General features: G+C 35.0%; 5 protein-coding genes and 1 pseudogene across 5 annotated transcripts; 2 read left to right on the top strand and 4 right to left on the bottom strand.

Moving 5' to 3' along the window:
• Positions 1 to 489: 489 nt before the first annotated feature.
• LOC106374946 (dof zinc finger protein DOF4.4-like) lies at positions 490 to 2,480 on the bottom strand. The gene has a single exon (XM_013814863.3). It carries the CDS (start codon positions 1,369 to 1,371, stop codon positions 751 to 753), a length of 621 nt encoding a protein of 206 aa, XP_013670317.2. The 5' UTR covers positions 1,372 to 2,480; the 3' UTR covers positions 490 to 750.
• A 1,736-nt stretch (positions 2,481 to 4,216) lies between these two features.
• LOC106421062 lies at positions 4,217 to 5,028 on the top strand. The gene is made up of 2 exons (XM_013861913.2): positions 4,217 to 4,238; positions 4,283 to 5,028. The coding sequence occupies exons 1-2, from the start codon at positions 4,217 to 4,219 to the stop codon at positions 5,026 to 5,028; spliced, it is 768 nt and encodes a 255-aa protein (XP_013717367.1).
• Positions 5,029 to 15,843: 10,815 nt separating this feature from the next.
• LOC106421108 (transcription factor bHLH162-like) lies at positions 15,844 to 17,262 on the bottom strand. Its single transcript, XM_013861953.3, has 3 exons — positions 17,008 to 17,262; positions 16,566 to 16,904; positions 15,844 to 16,130 (listed from the first exon to the last, which is right to left on the bottom strand). The coding sequence occupies exons 1-3, from the start codon at positions 17,134 to 17,136 to the stop codon at positions 16,056 to 16,058; spliced, it is 543 nt and encodes a 180-aa protein (XP_013717407.2). The 5' UTR covers positions 17,137 to 17,262; the 3' UTR covers positions 15,844 to 16,055.
• Positions 17,263 to 17,489: 227 nt separating this feature from the next.
• On the bottom strand, positions 17,490 to 20,370 carry LOC106421139 (annotated as a pseudogene).
• Positions 20,371 to 21,305: 935 nt separating this feature from the next.
• Positions 21,306 to 23,577, top strand: LOC106421168 (protein POLLENLESS 3). The gene is made up of 5 exons (XM_013862011.3): positions 21,306 to 21,790; positions 21,910 to 22,122; positions 22,192 to 22,340; positions 22,423 to 22,491; positions 22,564 to 23,577. Exons 1-5 carry the CDS (start codon positions 21,593 to 21,595, stop codon positions 23,234 to 23,236), a joined length of 1,302 nt encoding a protein of 433 aa, XP_013717465.1. The 5' UTR covers positions 21,306 to 21,592; the 3' UTR covers positions 23,237 to 23,577.
• LOC106421170 (tubulin beta-9 chain) lies at positions 23,191 to 25,414 on the bottom strand. Its single transcript, XM_013862014.3, has 3 exons — positions 24,896 to 25,414; positions 24,196 to 24,465; positions 23,191 to 24,100 (listed from the first exon to the last, which is right to left on the bottom strand). The coding sequence occupies exons 1-3, from the start codon at positions 25,287 to 25,289 to the stop codon at positions 23,424 to 23,426; spliced, it is 1,341 nt and encodes a 446-aa protein (XP_013717468.1). The 5' UTR covers positions 25,290 to 25,414; the 3' UTR covers positions 23,191 to 23,423.
• Positions 25,415 to 27,927: the final 2,513 nt, after the last annotated feature.

Below are 27,927 nucleotides of genomic sequence, written 5' to 3'. Positions count from 1 at the left end.
GTACTTATTACATCATTATTGATACGTCATCAGTTATAGAAAACCACATCTGTATTTTTTTGGTAGAAAACCACGTTATTTGGACTAACCTATTGACTTTAGTTGACTTCTTAGATGTATATTTGAATTATCTGTCTCGTTTAATATCAACCATGTTCTGAATAATGGTTATCACTATTATCATATAGAGTACTCTATCTGTCAATGACAATAGAAATTCAATCTAAAACAAACTCATTTGAAAAAGAAACTGAAACAACATCTCACTTACAAGCAGGTCCGACCCTTAGTATTTATGCGTGAAGCATAAAAAAATTATCTGTCCATAAAATATCACACTAAAATTTGTTGATGTCTTTACATTTTTATATGAATTTTGGCGCGTAAAATTGGTGTTTCATGAACTTAAGTTCAGATGTCAGAGTCTCAACCCTGCTTATAAGCTACAAGCATAAAAAAATGTATTGGCACAATATAACGAAGGTCACGACTAAATAATAATTTATATTAATTATATAAGGAAAGATCAGACAAACATTCGATGTTGACTCTTTTGGGAAACAAAGATGCAAACTTTCAACACTACGAAAAGAAACCCAACATAAAAAATTATAGGAAAAAAAGGAAGAATAATGCATAAAATAAAAACTGAAACATTATTAGCTTAAGATAAAGAGACAACGGGTAAAGCGGTTATGATTCAACGGGTAAACACACATTTGTCTCTGATTCCATTCATGAGATGAGTGCTTAAAGATATCCCCTCCTTCCACTCGTGCTGGCATTATGATTCACGTTCATAGTGTTGTTGTAGCTCTCGTTCCACATGTTTAAATCATCTTCAGTTGGGCGGTTTATCAAAGGATTATCAATCAAATCATTGGATCCAACGTCGTAATAATCTTGTCGAGATGATACATCAGAGATATGTAATGCCTCCATTGGTGGAAAACTTCGAACTGGAGGCACATTGTTTACCATAGCACCATGAATCTCATGAAAACCGAAATGGTTTCCAACAACAACATCAGAAGAAGAAGAACCATTAAAAGTTCCAACAAACTCGTTAGTTTCTTGACCATGTAAGAAAGGTTGGTGATTATTAACCTGTTGATTCTCAGCAGATGGTTGATCTATCTTTGGACGCTTGGTTTTACGGCCACTTCCACCAATCGGTATGTTCCTTAAAGTCCCACCATGAGTCCAGTATCGACGACAATTCTTGCAGGAGTAGCGCGGCTGAGACAAGCTATAGTTGTTGTAGTAACAGAACTTGGTATTGTCAGAGTCACACCGTGGACACACTCGAGCTGGAGGCTTCTCTTCATTCACTTGATTGTCTCCCCTCACAAAAACATTCAACTTATCCATTTCTGTCAAGATATTTACTGGGATTTGTTGTTGTTTTTGCTATGATATTTGGTGTTGTGAGGGTGTCTACTTATATAGGCTATTAGGGCGTGAAAATTGAAGAAGATACACGTTTCGGGTTTTATAAGAGTGAGATTATGAGAAAACGTGTCAAAAGTTGTGTATTCATAAAATCTGAAGATCTAGCTACACACTATAAACCTTAGGCTAAGCTTAGTTAAAATCCAAGGCTCTCTCACTCTAAACTCTTGTCCGTATATGATTAATGCAGAATCCAGAAGATATGGTTAACTGAGTCAGTTGTATTAACATTAACAAAATCTGGAGACATTGAGAGTAGTATAATGACAATTTAAGGCAGAACTATAAGCAGCGAGGGATCACTATCAACTATGAGGAAGAGTATGTGTAAATATTTATTTACATGATTTATTGTTTTAGTTTAACATTTATGCAACTGGTGAGGATCTGAATGGTTTAGACAACAACACCCAAAATAAAATAAAAAACAAGAAATTAAGCCATAACAGGATTCTTTTTTTATAAATCAGTTAACTTATTTCCTGAAAACTGACAATCATATAGATAAATAACTTGAATAGATAGAAAATATAAGTAGCTTAGTGGATAGAGTATTTTGTGATTTGGAATAGGTCGTAGATTCGATTATGTGCAAATTATGTTGCTTTTACTAATGAAGTGTTGGGCTAGTAGTTTCGTGTTTGAAATTGGTTCTACTGTGTTGAGGATCATACATTTTTTTACTTAGAAAACAAACTTGTTTAGAGATTAATTTAATAATGATTTGTTAAGACAAATTATATAAAAACATGCATTTGCGACCATTTGGTGGAAATTTCGACTCCGCAAGCTTTTATTTGAATTCCAAATTCAAGAAAATCTACTGAAGCTCGGAAAAAAAAAAATCTACTGAATTATTAAATGGAAAGACACACATATGCGTTTAGTTCAACGTCTATCTTTGTAAAAATAAAGAAGAAGAGGGAAAGCACATGCGTTAACAAGTACGTTTACGAGCATTTTGGAGAAATTTTGACCGCAACCAATTTTTATATAAATCTAAATACTTCAGTTTGAGAAAATAAACTAAATTACTAAACGAAAACGGAAATTTATGTGTTAACAAGTGATTTATTATTGCATCAGAAATATATTATCCTATAAGAGAAAAAATAAATAAATAAATATATACTCCCTCTGTTTGTTCCTGAATATTACATATTCTAGAAAAAAAATTTGTTTTAAAAAGATCCATTTTTTACATTTTCAAGACATGTTTTATTAACTAATTGCAAATTTCAAAAAACTTAATTGCACTTACTGAATTGTTATTGGCTTAAAATTATGAAACAAAGATAAACACAAAAAAATATGTAAATTTAATGTGTTTTATTAAAATGTGTGAAAAATCTAGAATATGTAACATTAAAAAACAGAGGGAGTATGTAGGTAACTAACACAACGATACTTGATACAAAAGATAACATTTACTACACCACAATTAAAAAAATTTAATAAAGATAACCAATTTTTAAAAAGTGGCAACACCCTAAATCAATAAATTATAATTTTAGTTGTTGACAAAAAAAAAGATTTTAGTTAGATGTTGTTATGTGTTATGCGCATTGTTAAATTTAATTAAATATTAAATAAATATAAATTAGTTTAAAATATTTTAAGTTTAAAAGGATAATTTTGTAATCAAATTATTAAAGCGGTGAATATAATTTTAATAGATACTAGTTTATAATTAGATATAAATCACATAGTTCATAATATTATTTGAGTATTAAATAAAATCAATGAATATATAAATTAACAAAAACAACTTTTAAAATTTTATATAAACAAATAAAAATTCAATAAAAAAATTAAATATATAATGAAAAGAAAAAATGTTTACAGTTGATTATAAAAAATAAAATATTTTAATCTGTTTATTTTTTGCTTGTTGATTTTTCAAAAGTTTTGTGTGATAAAATTTTATGTATGTGCATGATAATATAACACTATAAAAATAATACGTGTAATTTTCATGTCAACTTTAAACTACAATAAGAGAACTGGATATTTTTTTAAAAAAATGTAACATGTTGAAGTTCTATAAATCTCACAGAAAGCAAAACTGTTTCTTAATTTTGTTGCAGAATGATTTTAGATAGCATTCTGATATGATAATTAAATTATAAATCATATAAATAACCGAACGATATTATATCTGTTAGAGAAATAAAATTATTTTTAAAATAAAATTTAAATATTTCATACATAGCATAGTACAATATCTAGAAGATTTATGGAAATAAAAATTATACCATATTTGGTTGCATATCAGTTTATGAAGTAATTATGTCTATAATATGAACTCTTCATATCGTATATGGTGTGCCATTTTACAAACATTGTTATTTATAAGAAAAAATCAGAAAAACATTTTTTCTATAGTTTTGTGAATCAGTTTTCTATAATATTATGCTAGTTTTAAAAAAAAAATTAAACCAAAATTTAATCTAGTCCAAAATAGGGTTTGTTTTGGCAAAATTAAAGAACCAAAACTAACCAAAAACTCGAACTGATCATAATTTTTTTGGTGAAATTATAATCGAACCGAACTAACTGAAACCGATTGGGATAAAACTGAAACTCTTGTGGAGGCTAGCCTCTTCTCCATCGTCTTTATGGGTCAAATGGGTCAAGAGTTACCTGATAAGAAAGGGTTCTATATGGACAGTTAAGGAGACATCTACTCTAGGTTCATGGATATGGAAGAAACTCTTGAAATATCGGGATGTTGCCAAGGAGTTTTTGAAATCTGAGATACAAAATGGGGAAACAACATCTTTCTGGTTCAATACCTGGACCCCGGCTGGGAGGTTATTTGACATTACAGGCAGTAGAGGTTGTATTGATCTGGGCATAAGACTAGAAGCAACAGTCGACACAGTCATCAAATCACATCGTCGACGAAGGCATAGAGTGGCGACTTTAAATGACATAGAAGATCATATTCAGAGTATCAAAGAGAGAGGTCTCCTGGAAGGGGAAGATATCAAGCTGTGGAAAAGAGAAGACAAGTACAAATCGGTCTTTAACTCCAAGGAGACTTGGAAAATGATACGAGGGCCACAACCGAAAGTGAACTGGTACGCTGGGATCTGGTTTGCTTTTCATACTCCAAAATACTCTTTCATGGCTTGGCTTGCAATCCGAAACAGGTTTGCAACTGGAGACAGGGTTCAGCAATGGAACACTAATCATCCCAGCTCTTGCGTGTTCTGCAATGTACCGGTGGAGTCAAGGAACCATTTGTTCTTTGCCTGCAGTTTCTCACGACGAGTTTGGAAAGATTTAGCTCAGAAGTTGATGCAGATGAGCTATACCCACCAGTGGGACCAAATAATACAACTATTGCATGACAAAAACAGAGACGCGACTGACCTTTTCCTACTGAGATATGTGTTCCAAGCCACTCTATATGCAATATGGAGAGAACGAAACCAGCGTAAACATGGGGAGAATCCACGGACCCCTGACCAACTAATTCAAATGGTGGACAAGATTGTTCGTAACAGGCTCTCCTCCATCCGTGACAAGGCTCACTCAGGAGGTTTAACCAAATGGTTTGCCACTCGATAACTATTCAAGACTCAGCTTTTGATTAGATTTTATTAAAAACTTCAGCTCCAATGTAACACAAAGTGTAAAACAGTTTTTTTGCTTGAATTAATTTAACATTCTTTCAAAAAAAGAAAAGAATACTTTTTTTTACTAATCATATAATTACATATTTACGTATGTCGTACGAATCTAAGGCCTAGACCTAACGGCAAGGGTGAAACTCTAACAACGAATCCCTCAGCAGTCTTCTGTAGAAACTTAGATTGATAGAAGAAATACAAGTTTAATATTTTAGACATAACCATAGATTTACCTTATTATTTGTACACTATTTCAATTCCTACTTATATTATTATGTGATTATGCATAATTATAAAAACATAGAAAAGGCTAAAACAGAGGAAAACATAAAATACTTGGGAACACATATCTCTCTCTTACTCATCGGTTGTGGAACACACAATGAACTGGTAATGCTTAGTTATATATATTATTAAAAAGACCAGACAAGTAACTTATGTCTGAATCTTTAGGGAAACAAAGATGCAAACTTATAAAACTTAAACTTAAGAAAAAAAGACTCAACAGAGCTGATGAGATAAAACAAGAAGACCCAACAAGAAAAACTGAAACATTATTAGCTTAAGAAAAAGAGAAAACGGGTAAAACGGCTTTAATTCAAGGACCATGATAGGAGGATCTAAACACACGCTTGTTTCAGACGTTGTTGTTCTTGATCATTTGATCAGTGCTGGCATTAAGATTCTTGTTTGGATCCTCCTGATTTGCGCCATTGGATCCAACATCGTGATAACCTTGGTAAAATGATCCATCAGAGACCTCCATGTGATCCATTGGTGGAGCATTTCGAGCTGGAAGCGCCAGAACAACAGACAAAGAACCAAAATGGTTCTCAACAGAATTCACCTGAGAAACAGATGGTTGATCTATCTTTGGTCGCTTGGTTTTACGGCCTCTTTCTCCACCCATCGGTATGTTCCTTAAAGCCCAACGATGAATCCAAAATCGACGACAATGCCTGCAGGTGTAGCGCGGTTGAGACGAGTTGACGATGTAACAGAACTTGGTATTGTGAGAGTGGCACCTTGGACACATTCGACGAGAAGGCTTCTTTACACTCACCAATTTATCCATTTCTCTCAAGATCTAATTGTTGTTGTTGTTGTTGTTGTTGTGGGGGTGTCTTCTTATATAGGGTATTGATATTGAAGGAGAGATACGTTTTTTCTCACGTGCCAAGATTGTGTGTTAATAAAGTCATGAGTATATCTTCAAACATTAAACCTTAGCTAAAGCTTAGTCAATAAACAAGGCTCTCTTATTCTTAAGTCTTAACTTGTCTGTATGTGGAAATTAGACAAGCAAGTCAATGTTACTGAATGAGTCAAATCATATAAAGAAAAACAAAATCTAGATATAGGAAGAGTTTAATACTAATTCTAAGCAAAACAACAGAAACCATAGGTGTTTATTATGAAAGAGACTATGCTCGCGTGTGAATGCACACGCGCGGTCTCATTGGTTTTTCAAAAAATTTCTGGAGAGAAAGAAATGTTTAGAAAGCGTTGAATTGACTATCACATACAATGAAAGTAAGAAAGTCATGAAACAATAGTAGGAAAGATTTTATATGAAATATTTTTTGAAATATACAAACCGCGCGCCTAGATACTTTAAATCTACAAAGAATGTAATAGTGTGCTTTATCAAGAGAGGAAACTTAACTAAGGAATTTTTAGTGCTTTATTAAGAGAGAAAAGACAATGTGTTTGAGCATGCGCGTTCACGCATGTGTTTCATTGGTGTATCATATATTTTGGGTCTTTTTCATATTTGGATACATCTTGTGAGAATACATAGCAATACCCAATATCAAGAAGACAAGATACTCAATAAAGCAATATTTGTAGATCAAAATGTTATACATTCATAATGGTTTCATTTCATAGGCCCAATAGAAAGATGCAAATGATTTAAAGATTAGACTTCAACCAACTCTATCTTGAGCTACAAATTAAAATACAGTCCAATATACAAGATTTTAAGGTTTTGTGGGTCTCATTTTATAAAATGGAAGACTATATTTTCTGTCCTCTTAAGTTGCTTTGAGCATGCTACAATGACATCTCTTAGAAAGATAAGCTAGAGAGACGAAGTCCTTATAGGTTTAGCTCTTACTATATTCTTCTTTGATTTTCCTTGTAAAACCAAATGAGTGTAATATTGAAATCAGGTCTCAAGAACACACAAACACAAACTCTTAATAAGTATTCTCTCTTATTAATTTCTTAAGGAAACTACCACAAAACCTTAAGCTCTCAATCACAAACTCTAAAACTCACAAGTTATGCAACACTCTTGCATCTCCTTATATAACACTTAATTTATCCTAAACTCATTAGGATTAACTCAACTATATATTTCCTATTCTCTTTAGATAAACACAACTAATTAGAGAATAGGAAACTTGTATCTCAAGTATCTTTCAAGCTTATCCAACATTCTCCCTCCTAAGCTTGAAGTTCTTATACTCCAACTCTTGTACTCCTATGAACTTTCTCATTTCTCGGAACTTGACTTTCCCTAAAGCCTTTGTCAAGATATCTGCCTTTTGTTCACTTCCCGGAACGTGTTCTACCTCAACTTGCCCGTTCTCTACACATTCTCTGATAAAGTGATATCTCGTTAGTATGTGTTTGTTTCTCCCATGAAATACCAGATTTTTGGTTAGGGCAATCGCAGATTGATTATCGATCATAATTATAACCTTCTGCTCCACTTGACCAGTGATTTCGCTTAGCAAATCTCGAAGCCATATAGCTTGTCTAGCTGCCTCCGTACCAGCCATGAACTCGGCCTCGCAGCTTGACAATGCGACAGTTTCTTGTTTGGTCGAACACCATGTGATTGGGCTCCTGCCAAAATAGAAGATGTGACCCGTTGTGCTTCGTCCGTCGTCAGGATCAACGTTGTAACTTGAATCACTATACCCGATCAGTCGAGGTACTCTGTTCAATGATCTCTCAAACCGTAAACCATATCCAGTGCTGCCTTGTAGATACCTCAAACATTGTTTTAACGCGACACCATGAGACTCCTGAGGGCTGTGCATATACCGGCTTAACACACCCACAACAAACGATAGATCAGGCCTAGTGTGAAGTAAGTATCTCAAGCAACCAATCTGTTTCCGAAACCTTGTTGCATCGATCTCCTTCTCTTCCTCTGCCTTAGATAAATTAAGCCTGATCTCCATAGGTGATTGTGTTGGATTACACTTAGACATACCGGCTTCTTCGAGTATCCTTAACGCATAACGACTCTGATTTTAAGTGATTCCCCAATCGCTTTGACACACCTCCATCCCGAGGTAATATGTTAATCTCCCTAAGTCACTCATGTCGAAACATCCCATCTTTAAACTCATCTATAAGCTTCTTGCATGTTCCTGTTACGAACAAATCGTCAACATACACTGCCACCACAAGAAGCTCTCCTTTCACCATCTTTCTGTATACTGACGGCTCTTTCGAGCACTTATGGAGCCCGAGCTCCATAAGAATCGTGTTGAGTTTATGGTTCCAGGCCCTTGGCGCCTGTCTCAAGCCGTATAAAGCTTTATTGAGCCTGTAAACCTTATTCTCTTGTCCCTTCTTCTCGTACCCTTCCGGTTGGGATACGTACACGATCTCTTTGAGTTCTCCGTGCAAGAAGGCGGTCTTTACGTCGAGGTGATGCACTTCCCATCCGTTAGTTGCCGCGAGACTGATCAACAATCTTATTGTTTCAATTCGTGCCACAGGTGCAAATACCTCTTCAAAGTCAACTCCGTATTGTTGTACATATCCTTTTGCGACAAGTCGAGCTTTGTATTTGTTGATGCTTCCATCGGAGTTGCGTTTGAGTTTGAACACCCACTTTAGCCCAATTGCTTGTGCTCCATTAGGAAGATCGACCATTATCCACGTTTTATTCTTGATGATCGAGTCAATCTCTTCTTCACACGCCTTAGTCCATTCTCTCGAACCTTTAGCTTCTTCAAAGTTCCTCGGTTCGTTATTTATATACATTAGTACTTCTTCCCCTAGCTCTTCTGCCAACAGAACGTAATCATCAAGGTACTTAGGCTGTGTCGTTTGTCTCTCGGATCTCCTTAAGGATGGTGGCTCCATCTCATTCTCTTCTTCCTCGGCTTCGACAACTTCTTCCTCGATGGGCTCTTGCTTGACCGTATCCTCTAAGGTTTTATTTTCGATTTTCCCATGATCATCAATTACCACGTCAAAGCTCTCATTGCCTTGTGCTTCTGAGCTCTCTCTACTCCAGTTCCATCCCTTTTCTTCATCGAAAACGACATCTCTGTTTACAACAATTCTTCGAGAGTTTGGATCGTACAAGCGATAAGCTTTTGATCCAGGCTCTGTCCCTAGATGCACCAACATACGAGACCTATCATCAAGCTTCTTCAGCTTTGCACCATCGATTTTTGCATATCCAATACACCCAAATACTCGAAGATGGCTGACGTTAGGCCTTTTCTCGCGGAACACTTCATATGGCGTCTTCTCTTTTAAAGCCCTCGTGGCTACTCTATTAAGGAGATATGTAGCATGACGTATAGCTTCCCCCCCCCAAAGGTAGTTAGGCATGTGCATATGCTTCAACATACTCCTTGCCATCTCCATCATCGTGCGGTTTCTCCGCTCAACGACGCCGTTTTGTTGAGGCGTGTACGGTGCCGTGAGGTGACGTCGTATGCCTGCGCCATCACAAAACGTATTGAATTCTTGAGACACGAATTCTCCTCTCCTGTCTGACCGGAAGACTTGTATTTTCCCCCCTGTTTCTTGTTCTATTGCACTCCTCAACCTCTTGAAGCTCTCAAAAGCTTCACTTTTCTCTCTTAGAAGCATAGACCACATGTATCTCGTGTGATCGTCGATGACTACGAAGATATATCTCTTTCCCGCAGGTGTTCCTGGTGTTATGGGTCCACAAAGATCTCCATGTAGGAGTTCCAGCACCGTTGAAGCTCTGTAGGAAGTCGCTTTGGGAAAAGTTTGTCTTGCTTGTTTCCCAAGCAAGCAGGAACCACACACTTCTTTCTCGAGTTTAACACTTGGTATTCCTAGAACCAGCTCTCTTTGCATCATATTGCGTATGGTCTCCAAGTTTACATGGCCTAGACGTGCATGCCATCTACTTGACTTCCTTTCCGTGGATAGATGAAGGCACGTCGTGGTTTTAACTCCCATACGTACTTTGTATAATCGATTTTTTGATCGTTTAGCAGTAACAAGTAGCTTATTGTTCTGATCATGCATAGTCAATAACTCTCCTCCCAACCTTATGTCACATCCAGCTTCTGTAGCTTGCCCCAGGCTAATGATGTTGCTTCTCAATTCGGGAATGAAATACACATCTGTCATTATTCTTGATTCACCGTTCAAATCAACGAATGAGATTGTTCCTTTGCCTCTGATATCTATCCGAGAATCATCACCAAAACGTACTTTTCCCGTAACTGTATCGTCTAACTTAGAGAAATACCTCTTATCTCCCGTCATATGATTACTAGCACCATTATCGAGATACCACAAGTATTCTTCGCCTGTGTTTGTCTCATACTTCTCTGGCATTATGTTCTTCTCGTTTAATAACACCACTTCATGCATCATGAGCTCATCAGCTTCTTGTGTTGATGTATTATCAGTCTCTTGCGCTTCTTATAGTTTCAACAAGCGGTCCGGGCAATGCATCGCGAAGTGACCTATTTTATCGCAACGAAAACAAGTGATGCGTGATGCATCTCTTCCTCCATCGCCTCTACCTCCATTATAGTCACCTCTTCCTCCATTATAACGTCTGCGACCCCTTCCTCTGTTGAAACGACCTCCTCTACCTCTACCTCTGTATTGGTCGGCATTATAATCACGGTTAGTTTGCTCGTGCTGATATTGGTTTGTTTGATCTTGTTGATATCGATTTGCTTGTCCATCCACATACATCAACTTGCTTTGATCCTCATTAACCTCTTCTTCCTCGGCGATGCGCTCCTCGTATGCTTTTAAACGTCCTAGAATATCTTCAAAGCTAGTTATGTTAAGATCAAGGACTTGCTCGAGAGAAGCAACACTATGTATGTACTTCTTCCGTGGAAGACTCATGAGAAACTTTTTAACCAACTTAGCTTCTTCGATTGTTACACCCATTGCAGCTGATTTCGAATCTAGCTCGGACAATTTGCCTCCAAAATTATCAATACTCTCGGAGTCTTTCATCTTTAACCGATCGAACTCGGTCATAAGCGTTTGTAGCCGAGCCTCTTTTACTCTTTCAGCCCCTACATGTCTCGTCTTGATTGCTTCCCACACCTTTTTCGCCGTCTCAAGTTCTCCAACTTGTAAGATAAGACTCTCGGGAATTGATTGGAACAACAGTCCTAGCGCCATGTCGTTCTTCTCACCATTCTTCGAATCAGCTTCGACAACTTCCCAAACTTTATGTATTCGTAGCGTAATCTTCATCCTCATAGACCATACTGTATAGTTTGTTGCGGTGAGCATAGGACACTTGATCGTTGAAAGTCCTCCACCATCTTTATCTCTTCCTGTCGCAGCAACAATATCACCCATGGTTTTGTATGGCTCTGATACCAAATATTGAAATCAGGTCTCAAAAACACACAAACACAAACTCTTAATAAGTATTCTCTCTTATTAATCTCTTAAGGAAACTACCACAAAACCTTAAGCTCTCAATCACAAACTCTAAAACTCACAAGTTATGCAACACTCTTGCATCTCCTTATATAACACTTAATTTATCCTAAACTCATTAGGATTAACTCAACTATATATTTCCTATTCTCTTTAGATAAACACAACTAATTAGAGAATAGGAAACTTGTATCTCAAGTATCTTTCAAGCTTATCCAACATGTAATTGGAAGTGAGAAATCTTGTGTAGAAACTTGTCGAAGGTGTTTTCTGATATAATCAATCCAAGTTAAGATTCGTAAGATCCTAACTGAATGTAGCAGTGTTGATGCCGTGAACCGGATGAAAATACTTTGTTTTTAATATATTTGAATCGAAGAGAGATCAAGATGGAAATTGAAAGGATTCAGTTCTGAACAAATAGAAAGCAACCCATTACAATTTAGACCCAGTCAGTTATCAGAAGGGATAAGATGATCGAAAGGCAGACAAGTAGAGTCATGCATTAACTCAAGATTGTTGAAGATGAACAGCACCATCAGAACCAGGTGAAACTATCAAGACAGAGTGCACAATGGATATTTTTTAAATAAAATTTAATTAAGATGGTTCCTAAACTGATAGCTCAAACGAGAAGTTAACGGTCAAAAGACTCAAAAAATTATTAGCCGCCTAGCCTGTGATAAGCATTACTTCACAAGTAAGCTCGAATAAAAGGCATTAACATTTTTGTGGAAAATAAGATAAATTTATCGGAGTACTGCCGAACCCCAGTTACAGCGTCTATTAATTTTTGTAACATTCGACAACGAATATGTTGGTCGAAGCCGAGACTGATAGAAGAAATATAAACTGATATTTTGAACATAACTGCCGTATAAAAAAAATCAAGAAGTTGCCATAGATGATCTTATATATACGATTGCATCTTCACATATAAGAGAAGAAGCGTAGCTTAGAAACAGAGCAATACATAAAGAGACAAAACACTTGAAAACAAAATATGTAGATCTATCAGCTTTTTCATTCGTTAAGTGTTAATTATATGAATGATATCTTCCTAATATACCCCCTTTTGGACGAGACTGGCTCAAACACTTGGTAATATATGAGTGAATGATTAAAATCTGCATAATTTTCCGTATTTTGTGTGTTTTCGTGTTTGCGATTTTACATTTTGAAAAAAGCTCAGTTCCAATGCATTGACCCAATCCATTGATAGCTTTTATTTAAACTCGAATAATCTGGAAATTACAAAAAGTTTAATAAAATAATTCAAACATTTGGATCAAAGAACCAAACCGGTCTTCCATTTGTGTCTTGAACCGGTCTTGAATTTGTCTCATATCCCTGTTGAATTTTTTGAATGATTAGTAGTAATAGATTATCATTAACTCAATATCAGCTAATGAAACCGCCTTTTGCAATTCCGAGTACTTACATCGTCAACGGCGTTCCTCAAAGCTGCAATTTGCTCCACTGATATTGTATTCACCTGCATATACAAATTTCCCTTTTTAAAATTACCAAAATTTTCATTTCTAATAAATAAAAAGATTATTATATATTAATAAAAAATATACCCTTTTGACGACGGTCCAAATAACACCTTCAGTGCATGGAGGAACAGTGAGAGAGCCAATGTATCTATAGAATTTCTTGGTTTGAAATCTAATGGTTCTTGGATCCACAATCCCTAGATCCTTCTCTTCTTTTCCCACTGTTTTTAATCCATCGAGTAACTGCATTTAAAATAAAATAAAAACTCTTAGAAAATGTTATAAACTCAAATCTTTCATATAAATGAAATTAATATTATTATACCCTTGTGAGGAATTCATTAGGTTTGCCCAGTTTATAAAGAACTCCAATCACTGCGATTCTGCCTCGAGCACTCGTGTGAACCATGTGAAGCTCCAGGTCGTAACTGTAACACATTTACAAATAAAATAAAAATAACAGTCATATGTTTTAATTTTCTTGGAAAATATGGTGTTGTGAGCTCATTGTGATCAAGAGACAAGAAAACACGAACCGAGTTCCGTTAACAGTATGCTCAGACGGTGAATGCCAATGACATTGCACCAATTTAAACTCCATTTCACGTATCGTTAACTTTCCAGCATCTCCTTTCCACGATACCTTTTATTTTTTTTTCATTGTTATTATTAGAATCATCTAACCATGCATGCATATGGTTAGTGTAATGAAAATATAGTCAAGCAAAAAAATGATCTTCACCATAACGTCATGTCCTCTGTTCATAATAACAGCCGGGGCTGGTTTGTATTCTCTTCTCCACGCTTCATCATGAATAAGACTGACTCTTGCGTTAGTGAGATCGATCGGAGATTGTAATTTTCCATTGTTACAAACTTTCCAATGAGGATTTATTTTGCTCCATCCCTCTGGTCCCTTCTCTGGATTTTGTTCGTACGTAAATGGTGTTTCATCGTCTGTTTTCATGATTAAAATCATATGTATTAAGTTATGATACAAGAAAAAAACTTGATTTCACAAAAGATAACATACCGGCTTCAGCATCGTTAGCCAGTGAAATACTGGGGAAAGATAAACAGAGAAAAAACAATGCGAAAATCATAATTGTTTTTGTGTTCGGATCCATTTGTGTTATTCTTCTTTTTTCTTTTTAGATTTTGCTTTTGCTTACTGCTTATTATGTCCTTCAGTATGTTTTTATGACATTGAAGGCTTCAGAGATGAACTATTTAAAAGGATGCTTTGCGGGGTTTGTTTATGATTTCTGTTGAAGTTGCTGCGATTATTAGTTAATAATTTGGTGTGATTTGTTAAAAACAAATATAAAAAAACTGAATGCTTAGTGGAAAAGTTTCATTGGATCCATTTGGTTAGAGTTTTCTAATTTCGGTTCGACAGTGAATCAGTGTGTAACATTTTGTGACAGAAGAAAAATGACCTGGATTAATAGAATTAATCCTGTGCATAAGAGAACTCATTGCTCCAATGCGGAACAAACAGATTTAACTGCCAAACTATATATATAAATTTACAGATATATTACTATATTAAGTTGTTGAAGCAATATACCTAGCATAAATGGCGATTCCAGCAAAATGAAGAAGTTGTGCTGAATGATTTAGACTTTCGCAAGCACAAGAGAGCTCCATATAAACAAATACTCCCTCTATACCATTAAAATATATTTTTTATTGTTTACATATTTTAGAAAGCATACTAAAAATTTTTTATTAATACATAAATTTCTATGATTACTGATTTTCAGTAAATTTAAATTAATATTAATTTAATAACCTCAATTAATTTTCTTAATTTGAAATTTTCTGTTATTAAATAATATTTTTTTATAGAAACACACAAAAAATTATCTTTGTGAAACAGATCTTTTTACTAAAATTTTGTGGATAAAGGTAGGTATATGGCTTTTTAAGGGCATCCACAATGGGAGCTCTTGAGGGAGTCCTTATGGAGTGTGGAGCCCATTTTCTTAGAGTTTGTGCAAAAAAAAATGTTTAAAATCCTTTGGTAAGGATTGATCGTTACACTGTTCACGGGTTCCATTGACTACGTGGCGGCCCGTGAAGGGTCATTTTTTTTTTTTTTTTTAAATCCAATATATCAAGGATTAATCCGAAATGCACTTGTCGCTAAAGACTCCAATGAGTCTCACCGTTGCGCATGGTCTAAGAGCTAATTAAATATGTAGAACAAGTACAAAAGGCCTTAGGATTTGGGACGTTACTTAAAATTTGAGTTTTGAAAGCATTTGCAGTTTTCGGATATTTTGAAGTCTAGAGGTATTGGCATTGACGTCACCTTCAAGTTAGACGCCAACAATATCTAGAAACGATGTGTTTTAACTTCTTTTTCGATGATCTATAAGTCAAGATATTTTGGAATTATCAAACTTGACGTATAAAGCTGCATCTTAAGAGATTGCGGAAAACATCCGTATATCATCAAGCCCCAGGGTTCTTTGGAGCATTTATAAAAATCAAAATGATGTCTTTGTTGTTTTCATTTTGTTCATAATTGAACATATCATTTCGAATTAGCAGAACTATTTAGGCTCTAAGTGTACCTAATGGTAAGATAGTTAAATGAGAACCATCACTTTCACAATTTCCATAAATCCCCACAGTTTTTAGTAGAGATCAAAAGATATGTATTGTGCTCACAATGAAACATCACTTTCACATTACAAGATAAAATTCAACAAAAGGAACAATAATATAGAACGGAAACAAACAAAAAAAAGAAAGCTGCAAGAAGAGGGGAAAAGGGTACACATTATTAAAGATAATATTAGTTGAAATTGTTCACAAGTTTCTTCAGACTCTCAGAAATTCTACTACTAGCTCCATAATCACAATCTTCCACCTATATACGTAAATTATTAAATAAATTAACAAACTAGCAACAAAACAAAACAAAAAATAATGGTCGAGGACATCTATAGATTTCAACTAGATGGGAGTTTCTTTGCAGTTTGAGTGCATCTTTAATAAAAATTCTTTATATAATAGATAAGTTAAAATATATATATATATATAATAATACTTACAACTAGATGAGAGCAGTGTTGCATTCTGAGTGCAAATAAATAAATATAATATGTATCGATTTATTAATCGGTTTTTAATGATTAAAAACGTGTGTTTTCACCAAGCTGTATATATTATTTCAGTGACCGAACTCTGACCATACTCCCATTGCATGGATTATACCTAATTTAAACATATAAGTAATAGCAAATTTTGATTTTCCTATATCTCCAGATCAAAAACAGATATTTTCTTGAGTTTACTAATATACCTTGCAATGAAGAGTGTGGAAGACGGTATCATCAACAGTTGATGATCCAGCGTGAGTGATCTCAGCTCCTGATTCGTCAGAGAGAACGCTAATGATCTCATAGAATATAAACTTGTGCTCCACACTTGTCACAAGAAAGATGTGAAGAATCGAACCGGTTTCTTGAATCTCAATTTTTGGCAACCTTTTAGGCACAGAGACATCGACACTCGATGACATGGATGAAGATCCAGTCGCAGCAAGTTTCCTCTTCCTTTCTGTCATTTTCTCCATGTTCACTTGTAGCTTCTTGATGTAGTTTGCAGCTTCATCAAGCTGATCAGGAAGTGTTAAAGGCGCCTAACCAATATAAAAAAGAAAGGTTTTATACATGAATTAATAGATTAGACATGAGATCGCATATTATAAATGCATATCAGAGGATAAAGAAGAAGAGGAAAACCCTAGAAGTTTGAGGAAGAAGAGCGTTGAGTTCTGAAGAAAGAGCTTTCATCTGAATCCTTCTATTTTTCTCAATCGTTTTGCGATCTACAGATCTTGACTGACTAGTGTTTGAAAGGCTCTGATCCATTTTGTTTTTCTTAGTCTTGAAGTGTTTCGCACATACTATGAAACTCAATATTAACCACACTTATATAAAGAAAGAAGTTATGGTTGGCCTAAGTGGCATATTGGTTCTCCTAATGATAATTAGCTTGTGCTATTAGGTAAAAGTAAGAAAGGGTATATATACCAAAAGGCGAAAAAGGTCGTATACAGATATAGAAGATAACGAAAACAAAGTTTAAAAAGTAAGGTCTTTAAATATAATTCTTGACTTGTTAACATTAGTTTAAATTAGTAACAAAAAACATTAGTTTAAATTAGTTAAGAGTATGAGTTAATCAATTGGTTTTGACCTAAAAATTTCATAAACTATTAACATGGTGTACTGAAAATATCAACACGTTCTGTTTTTCTGTTCTATAGCAGTTTCTAGGTTCCTCCAGTATCATTAAGTAGAATTAATCGTACTTAAGTTACATTTACTTGCTATAATTATTTTCACTGATATGACATTTTTTTGTTGAAATCATAAGGCTGGGAACGTAAGCCCATACATAATTACTTTCATATAACTAATTGTCTTTTTATCTGAATACCGTCATCATTGGAAAAACACTTAAAATTGTTGTCAATATATGTAAAAAGAAGAAAGATGAAAGAAAAAGTTTGTGAAATGGAAATTGGTGGGGATAGTATGGTCAACTTTTTCGCTAAGGCAATGCGTGGACTTTGTTGAACCACTCGAACATTATCGACATGCTCCTTAATTTTTTTGTTCCCATCATCAATTTGTAAAGTTAATCTTTATCATGTGTGTTTCTCTTTTTTCTTTTTTGGGCTCAATTTCAACTTTCATTCCCCAATATAGAGTTTACAATGTGTCTTTCTCTTTATTGTGTACATACTAGACTACTATTTTATGTCGGACGCTTATATCATATGCATGTATCACGGTTATAGAATAATGTAATTGTACTTCTAGAGTACTTTTTTTTGTAAAGCCTACTTGTAGAGTACTTCCAATGATAAAACTATTAAAATTAAAAATATTCAAATTTAATGAAATTGTACTGAAATTTAGAATTGTCAACTCAAAATGGTTTTTTCAGGAAACATCTCCGGATATGTTGCTTTCAACAACAAAAAATAGACAATATGCTTAATGAAGTGTTTATTGTCCACTTAGAAATTTCCACCATCATGCCAAAAAAAAAGAAAAGAAATTTCCACCAAATGTCAAATGTTTTTATCCATTATATAATGCAGTCGACATTAAGAATCAATTTTTTTTTACTGTTACTTCACATTCTATTATACATCGATACTTAAAATTACACAAACATTTGATCATAGGATACCTATTAGAGCATGATTAATGGGAGGTTCTTAGGGTAGAATTTTTAGCGGAATATAAGAAACAGTCTCTTAAATTTTAACTAAAAACTAAGAACCAGCTCTTAAGAACCTCCAATTAATCATGCTCTTACTAGTAGGGTATGCCACATAGAAGACGGTAGACTCACTTCTTCAACATGTGAAAATTAGTTGCGACACCAATATTAATTCACTTTATTGCCTGAGTTTAGTAAGGATGAAGTAATAATTTATTTTTGTTTTTATTAACGCAGGTAGAAATCTGTAAGATCTTCAGTAACACAATGGTGTAAAAAAATAAAATTGAAGAACTTACACATTCATACATCAGAGATATCACTTTAGCAAAACGCTATCACCTAATTGCTTTGACAACAAATCTCTCAAAGCTACTGATTCTAACCAGTTCATAGACGCAATCTATCTCTCATCTCTCGCGCACCATTCCGACAAAACCTCAACCACTATCTTCTGCAACAGTCTCTGCTCAAACCCATCTCTAAAAAGCACTTCAAGGTCTTTGATGTCTCCCCTTAAATCCAACAAGAGACTGCATAGTCCACGATCATAACAGTAATCCAAGATGGAATCCAAATTTATATCCTCCAACACCACAATTTCCACTCCACCATAGCTGGTTTCTGAGTCTGCATCAAGCTCCTTTTTGGTGAACAGTATAACTTTAGGATCGGTGTTGGAAGAAGCAAGGATAGGAGACTGATGTGCATTGCTAGCTACTATGATTTGAATAGGTTGGATCGAAACATCAGTTTCTTCTTGTGAGGAAATGCTCGAGAGTTCATCAGCTAACGAGGAAGATAGTATTATGGCGTCATATTCTTGTAATAGCTTTGAGTAGTGTCCACCAGTATCCAAAGCTCTTTCTCCCATCTTGTCAAGAAAACAACCATTGACAGATATAGACCACCTGAAGGAGAGAAAAGGCTTTCATGCTAACATCCGATGGATGAATCCATCGTTCATCTTCTTGCATAAATCTTCCTCAACACCAACAGTGACATCGATTCCAGCATCTTTCAAATGGCTGATACTTGAAGAAGAAACGATTGGGTTTGGATCAACCATTCCAACTACAACTCTTTTCACCTTAGCGTTGATCAGTGCTTCAGTGCAGGGCGGTGTTCTCCCGTAGTGGTTACATGGTTCTAAGCTAACATAAGCAGTGGCATTCTCGGCTAACTCTCCAGCATCTCGAAGAGCAAACACCTAACAATGTTCAACACAAAATCAACTCATAACACATTCAAGAAAACACAATGCAAATCTATCCAAAGCACAACAAAAATCCAAAATTTTCTCATTTACAGAAGTCCTTCAAGCAAGACAACATCTTTTGTTGTTACCTTAAAATGAAAACAGTGTAATCTATCAGAGACACAAGAAATAACTGAAAGTCTTGTCATTTACAGAAACCCATCAAGCAAGATTGCATCTTTTGTTGTTATCTCAGCATGAAAACACAATGCAAAATATCAGAAGCACAAGAAACCATTGAAAGTCTTCTCATTTACAGAAACCCAGTAAGAAAGGCTGCATCTTTCGTTGTAGTTACCTCATCATGGGGCTGACCAGCTTTAGGATGAAAGCCTTGGCCAACAATCTTGCCGTCTTTAACAGTGACACAACCTACCATTGGATTAGGACTAGTGCACCACATTGCTCTTTGTACCAGCTCCACACACTTCCTCATTGAAAATTAATGTGATGAATGTGTTCATCTATATCCCTTATAAATTAATTGAAAAACATTACAACCTTTTTTTTTAGGTACTTGTCATCACTGTAATGATTCTTAGAATCCTTAGAGAAATATGTTGGTCCATCTAAACATATAATAAACTTTTATTAAATTAACCATAAATTCATTATTAATGTTGTTCATTATTTTCTTAAATAAAAATTACGGGATTGCCTAATGTGGCTAAAGTATATATATCACAATTAATGATTTTGAATAATAAAGATTTGATAAAAAATTAATGTATTTTCTATCATATTTGTTTAATTTCAAACTATTAAAATAAATTCAACAAACAAATTAACCATATAATAAAAAAATTTAAAGTTTTTTGTATATGCTATATTTTAAATTTTTAAAAATGACTATAAATTACTAAACATGTTAAAAGTCTCACACTCAAATTTTGTGATCCATGGTTTAAAATTTTTATTATGACAAGATACAAATGATTAAAAAATCATAGAAGTAGAAAGTCTCATTTAAATTATATACCATATAAAATACATAAATATTTTAATTTCAAAATTTACTTTAAACAATTTTTTTTTTGATAAAAGCTTTGAACAAATATTGATAACTTATTTTTTTAAATATAAATTACCAAACTATTAATCCCATATTTTGTTATCAGTAATTTAAATTTTTTTATATAAAAGATAAAAATGTTCAAAAACCCATATGAGTAGAAAACATCATTTAATAAATATTATTATTAAAAATATACTATATATATGTTAATATCATTTAAATTTAATTATATATCATATCAAATAGAAAAAATATTGTTTCAATTAATAAAATGTATTTATATGTCCACACCAATTTAATTATATACGTAATAGTTACTGACTTTTTAATTATTTAATATATATTTATTATTTATAATATGTAAAATACATATAATACATAAAATTTTAATATATATTTATTATTTCATAATATGTAAAAAACATATAATACATAAAATAATTTATATATAATGTTCATTCCGCGCAAGGTGCATGTGTTAGTATCAGTATAAAAGTAAAACTCAAAGCTTGTTTTAGTTCTTTTGCATTAACCGTAAAACTGGAAAACCCAACCTTTATTATGTTAACCGTCTCTCTAACTCCTACAGTCCTACCTGACTGGATTTTAATTACCATTTCGCCCCAGCCTTAAAATCTTAAAAGTTCGTTTATTTATATACAAGCCCTTGAAGTTTTTTGATATTGCGATTTTGCTTTACGTTCTTGATCTTTTACTCGGACGATCTCTGAGAGGAACACGAGAACTTGAATTCCGAGAAAAAATCTTTCTGGAGAAGAAATCGAAGTAGTGAACTTTCTCGAATCGACCAAAAAGAATGTGCCCCTTCGAAGCTCGTCGTGCTCCACCAGGGGTATACTGGACTCCGCCGCCGGCGAGAAGAACAGATCATGCAGCGGCGATGCCGATGTCGGAGAGGAGAAGACCACCGTCATCTGAGAAATGCGATCCCTTTCACATCGTCCACAAGGTTCCTTCTGGTGATTCTCCTTACGTCAGAGCCAAACATGCTCAGGTATTGAAAATTTTTACGCGGGAAAATTGATTTTTTACCCCCCTTATCTAGGGTTTCTAATTTTAGTTCCAGTGATCTTCTTGATTCTTGCTAAACACGTTTCTCTCTAATATATACAGTTGGTGTCTAAAGATCCGAACCGAGCTATATCACTGTTCTGGGCTGCAATAAACGCTGGTGATCGTGTTGATAGTGCGTTGAAGGACATGGCTGTTGTTATGAAACAGCTTGACCGGTCTGATGAAGGCATCGAAGCCATCAAGTCCTTTCGCTATCTCTGTCCTTTCGAGGCTCAAGACTCCATTGATAACTTGCTTCTCGAACTCTACAAAGTAAAATCAAAGTCTCCATCTTTTTCTCATTATGTAAGTGTTTATGGATGTGTTGAAATGGGTTTGCAGAAGTCGGGGAGGATTCAAGAAGAAGCTGAGTTGCTTGAGCACAAGCTGAAAGTGATTGAGCAAGGAATGGGGTTTGGTGGTAGGATCGTGAGAGCAAAGAGGGTTCAAGGGAAACACGTCACCATGACTGTCGAGCAAGAGAAAGCAAGGTACCAAGACTTAAGTCTATTAATCTCAGTGAGTACTTTTGTCTCTTGAGCTGACGTTTACATCCTTGGTTCAACATTTTAGGGTACTTGGAAACTTGGGATGGGTTCATTTACAGCTGCATAACTATGGAATTGCAGAGCACCATTACAGGTTTGGTTCTTGTTAGTTAGTATTTTCCCTTGCGAGTCTTTTCCTTATATGCAATTATGTATCCATGAACAGGAGAGCTTTGTGTTTGGAACCAGACAAAAACAAACAGTGCAACCTGGCCATCTGCTTGATGCGTATGGGTCGAATCTTAGAAGCTAAATCTCTGATTGATGCTGTGAGAGATTCTTCTGCAGAGATCGAGTCCGGAGACGAACCGTTCACGAAGTCTTATGACAGAGCCGTTGAGATGTTAGCAGAAGTGGAATCTAAAGATCCAGAAGATGGTCTTTCAGATAAGTTCTATGCGGGATGTTCATTTGCAAACGGAACAATGAAGGAAAATAAAGCTCCTCGAGACGCAAACAGGAACCACTCGCATGTTCCTCCTTCTCCAGCATCTGTTAGACAAAACTCTGCAGGCTTGTTTACACAACCACGAGGATGCAAAGGGGATCAGAAGAATGGGGTGAATGAGGAAGAGACAGGGGGTGCAGCTCGAAAGCTACTGTTTGACAAACCTATTGGTTCTCAGCATGTTAAGCTTTTGAAGAGTGGAGAGGGAGAAGAACACATGAAGGGAAAGAAGCTGGACCAAAACATGATTCATGATCTCCATGAATACATCAAAGATACTGCAGACTGTTTGAAGAGTGGATCTAAGAAAAGCTGGGCAGATATGGCCGAAGAGGAAGAGGAAGATGAAGAAAGTGTGCAGTCACAGCTTAAAACTGCAGAAATTGTATAGGCTTAACATTGTAATGTTTGCATAGGCATATGGATTTTACATTCCAGGACAAATCTTAGTTCAATAACATAACACACAAAGCACATAAAGAGAGAAACTTCAATTCAAAGAACAAACATTAAAAAGATGAGTGGCACGACTTACAGCTTGTGTGAAAGTAATACTAGTAGTAATCAATCATGTCTTCTTAAGCTTCTTCTTCCTCTTCCTCTTCCTCCTCCTCATACTCTTCTTCACCGACTGTAGCATCCTGATATTGCTGGTACTCTGCAACAAGATCGTTCATGTTACTCTCAGCTTCGGTGAACTCCATCTCGTCCATTCCTTCTCCCGTGTACCAATGAAGGAAAGCTTTTCTCCTGAACATAGCAGTGAACTGCTCACTCACACGCCTGAACATTTCCTGGATCGAAGTCGAGTTTCCAATGAAAGTCGACGCCATTTTCAAACCCGTTGGGGCTATATCGCAGACGCTTGACTTCACGTTGTTTGGAATCCATTCAACGAAGTACGATGAGTTCTTGTTCTGGACGTTCATCATCTGTTCATCAACCTCTTTAGTGCTCATCTTCCCACGGAACAGAGCAGAAGCGGTCAAGTAGCGGCCATGGCGAGGATCAGCTGCGCACATCATGTTCTTGGCGTCCCACATCTGTTGGGTTAGCTCAGGGACGGTTAAGGCACTGTATTGTTGTGACCCTCTTGATGTCAGCGGTGCAAAACCAACCATGAAGAAGTGGAGTCTCGGGAAAGGGATGAGATTGACAGCGAGCTTTCTTAGGTCGGAGTTTAGTTGACCAGGGAAACGGAGGCAGCATGTGACACCGCTCATGGTAGCTGAGATAAGGTGGTTAAGGTCACCAACTAAGGAACACCACCGAAGAAAGAAGAACAAACAAAGTCAGTGTTTGTAAAGTACACAGTCACATGAGAAAACAAGAGGCTTTTGTAATACTCACATGTGGGATTAGAGAGCTTCAAGGTGCGGAAACAGATATCGTAGAGAGCTTCGTTATCCAAAACCATGCATTCGTCAGCATTCTCAACGAGCTGGTGAACAGAGAGTGTAGCATTGTATGGCTCAACGACGGTGTCGGAGACTTTAGGAGAAGGGAAAACAGAGAAGGTCATCATCATACGGTCAGGATACTCCTCCCTTATCTTGGAGATAAGAAGAGTTCCCATGCCAGAGCCAGTTCCTCCTCCCAAAGAATGACATACTTGAAAACCTGTTCAAGAAATAGATCAGATCATCCATCACACTCTTAACCGAAAACTGAAATAACCGAATGAGCCGGTTCCCAGTATTTTTACCAAAACCAAACCGATAACAAAAAAAAAATTACTAAACCCGAATCTGAACTGAACGCTATACCTTAAAAAATCAAAATCAAAATCAAAATCAAAGTAACAGAATGAACTAGTTCACAATAGTTTTATCGAAACTAAACCAAAACAATCTAATTTTAAATACATAATGAACGGTTAAGGAATCAAAAAAAAAAAAAAACCGAAAACCAAATGCTTAGGCTCAAACGACTGCGTATCACAAATTTAAATCTAAGAAACGCTAACGAATCGTCATAAGCAGGTGATAAAATCAGGCTTAGCGTGTTCTACTAACAGCAGATCTGAAAAAAAACGAAGCGCGAATCTCACCTTGAAGACAATCACAGTTCTCAGCCTCCTTCCTCACAACATCGAGCACCGAATCAATCAACTCAGCTCCCTCCGTATAATGCCCCTTCGCCCAGTTATTCCCGGCGCCAGACTGCCCGAACACGAAGTTATCCGGCCGGAAAATCTGACCGAACGGCCCGGATCTGAGGGAGTCCATCGTTCCAGGCTCCAGATCCATGAGGACGGCGCGCGGGACGTACTTGCCGCCGCTGGCTTCGTTGTAATAGACGTTGATCCTCTCGAGCTGGAGATCTGAGTCGCCGCAGTACTGCCCGGTGGGGTCGATGGCGTGCTCGCCGCAGATTACTTCCCAGAACTTAGCACCGATCTGGTTCCCGCACTGGCCTCCTTGGATGTGAAGGATCTCTCTCATTCTCAGCAGGTGTTTTCTCTCCTTGGGGTCGCTTTGTCGTTTTCTCGAGAAAAAAATGTGAGAATATTCGGCGACTCCTCTCTGTTCAATTGGTTGAATGATTGAGGGGTATTAAAAACAAAAGAACTTTTGAATGGGGTAGTAATCAGCTATATATAGTTTACGTTCTTAAAACTGTGTCATAATTTGCAATATGGTCCTTTATATTCTCTTGATTTATTAATTAACCCCTGATAGTTTCTATCTTTCTCGATTCGGTTTCTATACGTGCTATAAAGACCAGAAGATTCGATTTTTGCGTCATCAGTGGATTTTCCTTTGTTGTTTAGAGCTAATTGATCTGTTTACACCATTTTTAGGCATGTAGTTATTTAGAAATCCACCGTAATGATCTACATTAGCTGATAACAGAAATTCCAAATAAATGAGTTACAGGCCAATTCCAACCTATCAAATTGCTTAATATGGTTTTCTCGAGTATATTTACAACACTGTTGAAAGTGAAAAATAATTATTCATGCTCTTTTCATATTAAATTTTAGAACAACTTGGATAATTGCCGTTAAAAATGTTTTTAACATATAACTGTAAACAAAGTTTTGTCTATGGTTAGAAATAGTAACTATTAACAAAGTTTATACAGAGTTATTATAGTTACTAGTTTAAACGATAGGAGGTATTTTACAAATTATCTTTGGAAAACAATACTATAAAACAAATGAATCTTAGGAATAGCTACAAGACTACAACTGATTAACCATGCCAATGTCTAAATTAAAATACACAATGAATAATTTAGTTTTCAGTTTAGTTTTAGTTTGAGGCATTTAATTTGTTGGTTTTACAAAATCCAAATGAACAAAACAAATATTTCAGTATGGTCTGAAAATTCATTTATCTAAGAAGTCCTAAGTTGCTCATTTCCATGTCTTTCGTTAATGTAATAGATTTTGTTAATTATTTTAAATTAGCTTTGAAACAATTTTAGATTCTGATCAGGTAGTTTTACTTGCTTAAGCTCATTAAACTACTGAAGTGAGTATTATATACCACCAGTATAAATATTTCTACATAAGGTGAATCTGGCTAAAATTAGTTTGTGTAAAGTCTGAATTCCTCTAAGTTCGATCAAACATATATAGATTCATTAATTATACTAGAGATTTTTCCGGGCTACGCCCGGATTTATTCATTTATTTTAATTTAATTATAAAATTTGTATTTGACTACATATTTTACACATAGACTGAAAATACTATATAAATTATTAGAAAATTTTGATATTTTGTATTGGTTTTGGTGACTAAAATTTTAAAATTATTAAAGTTCAAAAAAAAATTTCTTTCATTGTCAAAATACATATAACATGGTAAACAAACTAAATAAGAAAATAAATTAAACTTTAGTTGAAATTCAATTATTCTTTTATCTCATTTATTTGAATTTTATAAATATATGGTTATATTAACATATAATTCAAACATTTTTTTACGTTAAAATTACCAATGTATATTTTAAAAATTTAAATATTGACTGTATATTATTTGGACGTTAAAATTAACCAATGTATATTTTAAAATTTTAAAATTTATTATTTGGTGATAAGAAAATGTATATGAATTCGTTCTTAAGGCAGTGGTGAAATGACGAACAATTAAAATCTAAAAGTGATGTACATTTAAAAAATCCTGAATTTATGTCAAATACTTTTGTTTTCATGCAGCAAAACAAAATATTAAAAATATAGTAATATTCTCTAATAGCTATCTATATTTTTCCTAAGAAAATCCAAATAATGTAGTTGAATTTCTTAAAAAAGATTGACAATTTATTAATTTTAGTTGATATTCAATGATTGCCTTCGCTCACTAATGGAAATTATGGTTATAATATTTTGTCTTGGGGCTGATAAGAGGGGGTTCACAGCGTTGCTATGTAAAAACCTCAATATTACTCATATAATCTCCATGGTTCACCATATCGAAGTATCATATTATTATCTATTTTACCTTGGAATAAAAAATCAGCGTTTGTGTACGTAGAGAGTGAACCATAAGTATTAAGTTGGATAAAATAACCGAAATTAATCATCATATGTAGCTTGTACTTGCAATAGTAAAAAACTTACAGAACAAAAGTAATTGTTGATAACTTAAGCAAAATTCTATAATTCTAATTATTGAACAAACTTACACTGTTTAACTTTCATGACTCCTAGTCTCCAACCAATTTCATACAGGAAAAATAAATCTTAAGAAAAACGCTTTACAAAGTTCTGAAAAATTCTTATTTGTTCTTTTCTTTCTGTAAACATCAAAATGTCTCCTCCTTGAGCTTGTACAACGTCATTTCTTGCTGCTTGATGTAACAACGATCCTATTTGTCCACCAGGAAAAGATTCAGATAATACTTGACACTGAATTTGTTGTTGATGTTCTGAGAATCTATTGTGTATTTTCCGGCAAAAAGAATAACAAACTCGTGAACTTTGTAATTTACCTCCATCGAACTGCACGTACTTCCTTCTTCATTCGTGTTTCCTTCATGAAAACCCTCTGTTCAACTGCCTCTTCGAAAAACACATAAATAGAAAGCATTAGATATGTGCACATCTGGATCCAGCTTCAGCAAACACTTT

The sequence above is a fragment of the Brassica napus genome, chromosome C7 (genome assembly GCF_020379485.1).
Source record: "Brassica napus cultivar Da-Ae chromosome C7, Da-Ae, whole genome shotgun sequence".
NCBI lineage: Eukaryota > Viridiplantae > Streptophyta > Magnoliopsida > Brassicales > Brassicaceae > Brassica > Brassica napus.
The sequence above is the reverse complement of the archived record's forward strand: the minus strand, read 5'-3'. Positions and strand labels throughout refer to the sequence as shown.

Coding starts and splice junctions, on each gene's coding strand:
- LOC106421168 (XM_013862011.3), top strand. CDS start 21,593: ATGTGCCCCTTCGAAGCTCGTCGTGCTCCACCAGGGGTATACTGGACT. Junction 21,791..21,909: donor TCAGAGCCAAACATGCTCAG/GTATTGAAAATT, acceptor TAATATATACAG/TTGGTGTCTAAAGATCCGAA. Junction 22,341..22,422: donor GTCGAGCAAGAGAAAGCAAG/GTACCAAGACTT, acceptor TCAACATTTTAG/GGTACTTGGAAACTTGGGAT.
- LOC106374946 (XM_013814863.3), bottom strand. CDS start 1,371: ATGGATAAGTTGAATGTTTTTGTGAGGGGAGACAATCAAGTGAATGAA.
- LOC106421062 (XM_013861913.2), top strand. CDS start 4,217: ATGGGGAAACAACATCTTTCTG. Junction 4,239..4,282: donor GGGGAAACAACATCTTTCTG/GTTCAATACCTG, acceptor TTGACATTACAG/GCAGTAGAGGTTGTATTGAT.
- LOC106421170 (XM_013862014.3), bottom strand. CDS start 25,289: ATGAGAGAGATCCTTCACATCCAAGGAGGCCAGTGCGGGAACCAGATC. Junction 24,466..24,895: donor GAACTGTGATTGTCTTCAAG/GTGAGATTCGCG, acceptor TTTCTTGAACAG/GTTTTCAAGTATGTCATTCT. Junction 24,101..24,195: donor GAAGCTCTCTAATCCCACAT/GTGAGTATTACA, acceptor GGTGTTCCTTAG/TTGGTGACCTTAACCACCTT.
- LOC106421108 (XM_013861953.3), bottom strand. CDS start 17,136: ATGGATCAGAGCCTTTCAAACACTAGTCAGTCAAGATCTGTAGATCGC. Junction 16,905..17,007: donor TTCTTCCTCAAACTTCTAGG/GTTTTCCTCTTC, acceptor TATATTGGTTAG/GCGCCTTTAACACTTCCTGA. Junction 16,131..16,565: donor TCCACACTCTTCATTGCAAG/GTATATTAGTAA, acceptor TTACGTATATAG/GTGGAAGATTGTGATTATGG.